This window comes from Pongo pygmaeus, chromosome 6 (genome assembly GCF_028885625.2).
Source record: "Pongo pygmaeus isolate AG05252 chromosome 6, NHGRI_mPonPyg2-v2.0_pri, whole genome shotgun sequence".
Classification (NCBI taxonomy): domain Eukaryota; kingdom Metazoa; phylum Chordata; class Mammalia; order Primates; family Hominidae; genus Pongo; species Pongo pygmaeus.
In genome coordinates, this window is record NC_072379.2 from 11966417 (window position 1) to 11974085 (window position 7669).

Below are 7669 nucleotides of genomic sequence, written 5' to 3' on the forward strand. Positions count from 1 at the left end.
TGCCTGTAATCCCAGCTACTCGGGAGGCTGAGGCGTGAGAATCGCTTGAACCTGGGAGGCAGAGCGTGCAGTGAGCTGAGATCATGCCATTGCACTCCAGCCTGGGCGACAGAGTGAGACTCCATCTCAAAAAAAAAAAAAAAAAGAAAAGAAAAAGCAAGACAGGTCTGGAGAGGCCTGGAATTGCCCTTCCACCCCAGAAGCAGCTCAAAGACTCCACAAATCTAACACCCAGCAGAGACCCCCAGATCTGGGCCAGCCTGCCCCGTCCTGCCAGCCAGAGCCCACTATGCCCAGAGGTGCTGCCCCAGGCTCACATCATCTGAGCTGAGCCCTAGAGTGTGGGCTGGGACCTGCTCTGACTCCCCACCCTGCTCCAGATGTGGGTCTCTGGACAGGGAACCCACGAGGGAGTAGACTGGGCTGGGCGCAGGGACTCGCTCCTGTAATCCGAGCACTTTGGGAGGCCAATGCAGGAGGATGGCTTGAGCTCAGGAGTTTGAGACCAGCCTGGGCAACATAGCGAGACTCTGTCTACCAAGAAAAAAAAAAAAAAAAAAAAATTAGCCAGGCTTGTGGTGCGCTCCTGGAGATGCCTTGAGCCTAGGAGTTCCAGGCTGCAACACTTTGGTATGGTGCACCAAGATCCCACTACTGCACGCCAGCCTGTGTGACAGGAGACTGTCTCTAAAAAAGAAGCTGGGGCCGGGTGTGGTGGCTCACGCCTGTAATCTCAGCACTTTGGGAGGCTAAGGCGGCCAGATCACCTGAGGTTGGGAGTTCGAGACCCGCCTGACCAACATAGAAAAACCCTGTCTCTACTAAAAATACAAAAATTAGCCGGGTAGGGTGGCACACACCTATAATCCCAGCTACTCTGGAGGCTGAGGCAGGAGAGTCGCTTGAACCTGGGAGGCGGAGGTTGCAGTGAGCCAAGATCACGCCATTGCCCTCCAGCCTGGGCAACGAGCAAAACTCGGTCTCAAAAAAAAAAAAAAAAGCGGGGTTGTGTGGACATGCTCCAGGCCCTCACCTGCAGGGTGCCACCCTTCCTTGGGAACCTGGGAAAGTCAGGCTGTGGGCTGAGAAAAGAACATGCGAGTATCTTTTTTTTTTTTTTTTTTTTCTGAGACAGAGTCTCCCTCTGTCGCCCCGGCTGGAGTGCAGTGGCGCGATCTCGGCTCACTGCATGCTCCGCCTCGAACATGGGAGTATCTTGCTACAGCCTCAGACTCTGGGTCCCTCAAAAATTTGAGGACCTTGGGACTGAGCTCCAAAGCTCCCATCTGTTTTTGTTTTTGTTTTTTTTTTTTGAGATGGAGTTTTGCTCTTGTCCCCCAGGCTGGAGGGCAGTGGCACGGATCTCGGCTCACTGCAACCTCTGCCTCCTGGGTTCAAGCGATTCCCCTGCCTCAGCCTCCTGAGTAGCTGGAATTACAGGCATGCGACACCACGCCCAGTTAATTTTTGTACTTTTAGTAGAGACGGGGTTTCACTGTGTTGGCCAGGCTGTCTCGAACTGTCCTCAGGTAATCCACCCGCCTCGGCCTCCCAAAGTGCTGGGATTATAGGTGTGAGCCACTGCGCCCGGTCCCCCATCTGCTTTCTACCTCCACAACTTTCCCTGGGCCTGGTTAGAGGGTGGCAGCTAGGGCAAGGGCAGACAAGGGAGAGGGGAACTGGGCCCTTGGAAGCCTGACTACACCTGGAGGGAGGCCAACTGGAAATAAACACAGGCAACAAGAACTGCTGGCCCAGCCAGCAGCACAGGTCTGAGCCCGTCGGTTGGCTAGGGCTCTGCCCAATCTCCCCACCCCGAGACTCTGCGGGCTCCATTCTCACCCCAGTTCGGCTTGCCAGTTCCCTTGTGACTGCCAACAGGGATGCCCTGGCCTCAGGGAGTGTGGCGGTGACAGATCTCAAAGCTTGCCAGGTCCACTGTGGTGTCCTTGGGGTGTGAAGCCGACGCCAAGCTTTTGACATAGTAATCCTCCCATCAGCTCTGCGGGGAGGTGCAATTACCTCTGTGCTCCTTCACCTGGGACCCAACCTAAGCGCTCCTGAGAACTCAAGCCTCAGGTGCTTCTCCTATATCCTTCTCCTCCCCCACCTTACAGTTTTAATTAAGACAGGGTCTCACTCTTTCTCTCTGGGCTTTTGGTTGTTTAGAGACAGGGTCTTGTTCTGTTGTCCAGGCTGGAGTGCAATGGCACGATTTTAGCTCACTCTACCCTTCAACTCCTGGGCTCAAGCGATCCTCCTGCCTCAGCCTCCTGAGTAGCTGGGACTACAGGCGTGCAGTACCACCCTGGCTACTTTTTATTTTTTAGAGACAGTGTCTTACTATGTTGTCCAGGCTGGTCTAGAACTCTTGGCTTCAAGCACTCCTCCTGCCTCAGCGCCCCCCTCCAAAGTGCTGGGATTGCAGGTATGAGCTACTGCGCCCGGCCCTAAGACCTCTGTCTTTATGGATGTGAGTCAGCCTGTGTCCAGCAACCTACACCACTGTACCCACATGGCCCAGCACGGGGCTGGGCACACAGTACACCCTGAGGAAAGGTGACTCGTGAAAGCCGGCAAATGGCAGGTGCCTGAGGCTTCCTTCCACAAACACCAGGGCCTGGGCCAGTGACAGGTGGTTGCTTCGAACTTTATTTGAGAAAAACAGAAGATAAACGTATCAAAAGAACACATAGGTCGGGGAGGGGGGGAGGCACAGCCAGTGGCGGCAGCAGGGGTGGGCATCCGGGCTAGGGCTTTACTTGGCTGCAGTCTCCTCGGATTTTGCGGCTTCTGGGCCCCCAAGCTGGGCCCGCGACTCGAAGGTGACTGGGATGGTGATCTCGTTGGACTGCGTGGCTAGCTTGGGCATGGGGGCCTCCACGGTCAGTGTGCCCTCAGGGGACAGGGAGGAGGAGACCTGAGCGGGGTCCACACCGGGGGGCAGCCTGGACGTGCAGAGAGGAAAGGCGAGCGTTACATTACACACCGGGTGGGTCCCTGTGCCCTCCTCCCTGACCTCCCCGCCCCCCACCCACCCCGACCTGGCGCCAGGACTCACGTGTATTTCCGCGTGAAGCACCGGGAGATGTAGCCATGCTCGTCCTGCCGCTCCTCGTGCTTGCCTTTGGGGGGAAGAGGGAAATCAGACTGCGGGGGAGGGGACTGCCTTTCGGCCCCGCCAGGCCAGAAGCCCCACCTCCTGCTTGGAAGCAGCCAGGACTGCAGGCCGGCAGGGATTAACAGAGGGGGTTGGGGATGGGGGCGTGCCCGCCGGTCTGGGCTCTCAGAAACTTCCGGAAAGTTCTTCGATTCAGTTTTGGGAGGAATGGAGTAGGGCGCCGAGCTGGGGAGTGTGCAGTACGCAGGCGCACTTGGAGCCGCGCACACTCCCACTCCGCGGCTAGAAACGGACCGCGCCAGGGAACCCCCCGCTTATCTGGGGATGGGGCTGTGGGTAGGGAGGGGACTCTGTGGAAAGGCGCATTTCCTCTCTTCATCGATGATCTTTAAAAAAATTTGTTTGCTTTTTTTTTGTAATGGCGCAGGGTCGGGCGGGGGGGGGGGGGCGTCTCTCTATGTTGCCCAGGCTAGTCTTGAACTCCTGGCCTCAAGCGATCCTCCCGTCTTGGCCTCCCAAAGCGCTGGGATTACAGAGCAGAAAGCGCCCTTAGAAGCGACCCGCACTCCCAATTCCTGAGCAGGGGAATCAGGGATCCTGTTTTTCCCGGTGCTAGGCCAACGTTTAACTCCCCAGGTCCCCGGGACCCCCGTTTCAACCGCACCCCCCGGCCCTGCCCGCCCTGCTAGCCTCCTCCCCTCCCCTGCAGGAGCAAGGGGGCTCACCGGTGATCTCCACCACGCCATCCTTGGTCTTGACCGTCAGCTCGTCCGGGGCGAAGTGGTTGACATCCAGGGACACGCGCCAGCGGTCCGCAGTGTGCCGGATCTCCGAGACCCCGCTGCTGAGCTGCCGGCTGAGCGCGCGGCTGTAGGCGGGCGCGGCCACTGCGGGGCTCTCGATCGCGGCGGGGGGCAGGGGTCGCACGTAGCCTGGCCAGCTGCTGCCGCCGAACCACTGCGACCACTCCTCCGGCAGCCGGGGCAGCCCGAAGGCCTGGTCGAAGAGGCGGCTATGCGGGTACCAGTCGCGGAAGGGGTCCCAGCTGGGGCCCCGAAGGAGCGAGAAGGGGACCCGGCGCTCGGTCATGCTGGCTGACTCTGCTCTAGACGTCTGCTCAGAAAAGTGCGGCGCGCTGCGCCCGGCTGCGCTTTTATGCGCCTCCAGTCGGGTATTTTTAGCAGGCGGTGTTTGAGGTCTCTATTAATGGTAATGACCCGTTTGAGGGCCGCCCCTCCCCATGCACTCCTCCCCCAGCGTTCAGGGGCCGTGGGCGGAGCGAAGAGGGTTCAGCCCTCATCTGGAACCTTCTCTCGTTAAGGAAAGCAAATGAGTTCGAGAGCACGACGCTGGAGCCGTGCCACGGCAGGGCACTCGCCGGCCCTGGTGCTTAAGCGTTGCTGGCTGTGGCCTGTGGCCAGGGCCGTCCTTTTGTTAAGGAGGACAGAGCCAGACAGTTTGGGTTGGGGCATACAACTGAGAAGTGGCAGAGGCAGGATCGGAACCACACGCGTGTGAGATGGAATGTGATAAAAGGAGTCTGGTGCTTGAGCCCGGGAGTTGAGGCTGCAGTGAGCTATGATCTCACCACTGCACTCCAGCCTAGGCAACAGAGCAAAGCCTTGTCTCTTAAAAAAATTTAAAAAAGGGGCTGGGTGCGTGGCTCATGCCTGTAATCTCAGCACTTTGGGAGGCCAAGGCAGAAGGGTCCCTCGAGGCTAGGAGTTTGAGACCAGTCTGGGCAACATAGTGAGACCCTACCTCTACCAAAAAATATTTAAAAATTAGTTGGGCATGGTGGTGCATGCCTGTGGCCCCAGCTACTCCAGAGGATGAGACGGGAGGATCCTTTGAACCCCGGTGAGTAGAGGCTGTGGTGAGCTGGATTGCACCACTGCACTTCAGCCTGGGCTACAGAGCAAAACCCTGTCTCAAAATAAGTAAATGAATAAATACAAATACAAAAATAAAGCAGTCTGGGCCAGGCGTGGTGGCTCACGCCTGTAATCCCAGCGCTTTGGGAGGCCGAGGTGGGAGGATCACCAGAGGTCAGGAGTTTAAGACCAGCCTGGCCAACATGGTGAAACCCCATCTCTACTAAAAATACAAAGATTACCCGGGTGTGGTGGCGGGCGCCTGTAATCGCAGCTGCTGGGGAGGCTGAGGCGGGAGAATTGCTTGAACCCAGAAGGCAGAAGTTGCAGTGAGCAGAGATCTCACCACTGTACTCCAGCCTGGGCGACAGAGTGAGACTCTGTCTCAGAAAAAAAAAAGAAAAGCAATCTGGTAATCTGGTGTGGTTGTTAGGCGTGTGGACTTTGAAGCCAGACTGCCTGAATTCACATCTTTGTTCCGTCACTAAGCAGATGAACTTGTGCAAGTTAGAGTCTTTGTGCCTCAGTTTCCCCATCTGGAAAATAGAGATGATAATGATGGTAACAGTCATGCATTGCATAAAGATGTGTAGGTCAGCAAGGGACAGCAAATAGGAAGGTGGTCCCATAAAATTATATTAGTGGCTGGGTGCAGTGGCTCACATCTGTAATCTTAGCACTTTGAGAGGCCGATGTGGGAGGATTGCTTGAAGCCAGAAGGCTGAGACAAGACTGGGCAACACAGTGAGACCCCATCTCTACTAAAATTCAGAACAAATTAGCCAGGCATGGTGGTGTGGACCTGTAGTCCCAGATACTCAGGAGGCTGAGGTGGGAGGACCACTTGAGCCAAGGAGGTCGAGGCTGCAGTGAGCCTGATTGTGCCACTGCACTCCAGTCTGCATGACAGAACAAGACCCTGTCTCAAATCAAACAAAAACAATTATATTACCGTGTTTTTACTGTACATCTTCTATGTTTATTTTATTTTATTTATTTATTTATTTATTTTGAGATGGAGTCTCCCTCTGTCGCCCAGGCTGGAGTGCAGTGGCCTGATCTAGGCTCACTCCAACCTCTACCTCCCAGGTTCAAGTGATTCTCCTGCCTCAGCCTCCTGAGTAGCTGGGACTACAGGCAAGTGCCACGACACTGGCTAATTTTTGTATTTTTAGTAGAGATGGGGTTTCACCATGTTGGCCAGGCTGGTCTTGAACTCCTGACCTCAAGTAATCCACCCGCCTGGGCCTCCCAAAGTGCTAGGATTACAGGCGTGAGCCACCGCGCCTGGCCATCTTCTATCTTTAGAAACACTAATACTTACCATCATGTTGCAGCTGCCTCCAATATTTGGTGCAGTCATATGCTGTAGAGGTTTGTAGCCTAGGAGCGGTAGGCTAGACCATATGGCTTAGGTGTGTAGTAGGCTAGACCATCTAGGTTTGTGTAAGTCCACTCTGAGATGTTCCCACAATGATGAAATTGCCTAACAAGGCATTTGTTGAATGTGTCTCTGTTATTAAGTGACTCATGACTGTAATGGGTTGGCCTGAGGATTTGGTGACCTAATGCAGGTGATGACTTTGGCCCGGAGCCTGGTACATCATAATTATTAGTTGTTATCTGCCTGGGATTGAAGACAGGGAAGAGGAAGGAGAATAAGTGGGGTTTGGCCATTTTCCCCCTTCCCCTAACAGTGCGGCTGGCCCAGATCAGAACCTCCAAGGCACAGTGCTGAGAGGGGCCAGGAGGAAGGTTACTGCCACATCGCCTACTATATGTATCTTTCCTTAAGAAGCACTGGTTGGCCAGGCGTGGTGGCTCCCACTTGTAATCCCAGCACTTTGAGAGTCTGAGGCAGGCTTATTGCCTGGGTTCAGGAGTTCAAGACCAGCCTGGCCAGCATGCTGAAACCCTGTGTCTACCAAAAATACAAAAAATTAGCCAGGCGTGATGGTGGGTGCCTGTAATCCTGGCTACTGGGGAAGCTGAGGCACGAGGATCATTCCAGGAGGCAGAGGTTGCAGGGAGCTGAGATCATGCCACTGCACTCCAGCTTGGGTGACAGAACGAGACTTTGTCTCAAAAAAAAAAAAACAAAACAAAAAGAAACACTGGCCAGGAACCTCAAATGCTGCAAACTTGAATTAGTCTGGACTTCTGTGTAATTCTGGGCAAATCCCCTCCCTTCTCTAGGCCTCAGTTTCCCTTTCTGCAGATTTTGATGCCCACATCACAGAGGGAGAGGGGAGCTCCAAGTAGTAGAGTCTGCACAGACTTGCTTAGAGCCTGGAGCTTGCCCCTTGACCCTACCTCATCCATCTGAACACCAATGGGCTCCTGGCCCCTATCTCCCAGCTTGGAGGGAGGGTGCTGCCCTAGGCTCCTGCCACAACCCTGACATTCCCTCTTTCCTGTCTTTGTAGGCATGGCCATTCCAGCCTTCCTTCTCCCCTGACTTAGGTCCTTTGATCCCTGTTTTAGTTGTTTTTTTGTCTTATTGTTTTTTTTTTTTTGAGCCAGAGTCTCACTCTGTCGCTCAAGCTGGAGTGGAGTGGCGCAATCTCAGCTCACTGCAACCTCCACCTCCCAGGTTCAAGCGATTCTCCTGCCTCAGACTCCCAAGTGGCTGGGATTACAGGCATGTGCCACCACACCCGGCTAATTTTTGTAT

At 55.1% G+C, this 7669-nt stretch overlaps 1 protein-coding gene across 1 annotated transcript; it reads right to left on the minus strand.

The window, feature by feature from the left end:
• Positions 1-2632: 2632 nt before the first annotated feature.
• HSPB1 (heat shock protein family B (small) member 1) lies at positions 2633-4595 on the minus strand. The gene is made up of 3 exons (XM_054496553.2): positions 3847-4595; positions 3062-3125; positions 2633-2948 (listed from the first exon to the last, which is right to left on the minus strand). Exons 1-3 carry the CDS (start codon positions 4208-4210, stop codon positions 2759-2761), a joined length of 618 nt encoding a protein of 205 aa, XP_054352528.1. The 5' UTR covers positions 4211-4595; the 3' UTR covers positions 2633-2758.
• Positions 4596-7669: the final 3074 nt, after the last annotated feature.

What these genes read in the sequence shown, in the direction of transcription:
- HSPB1 (XM_054496553.2), bottom strand. Translation starts at nt 4,210, where the DNA reads ATGACCGAGCGCCGGGTCCCCTTCTCGCTCCTTCGGGGCCCCAGCTGG. An exon ending in TGGCGTGGTGGAGATCACCG is followed by an intron (nt 3,126 to 3,846) that starts GTGAGCCCCCTT and finishes TTCCCCCCAAAG; the next exon opens with GCAAGCACGAGGAGCGGCAG. An exon ending in TGCTTCACGCGGAAATACAC is followed by an intron (nt 2,949 to 3,061) that starts GTGAGTCCTGGC and finishes CTGCACGTCCAG; the next exon opens with GCTGCCCCCCGGTGTGGACC.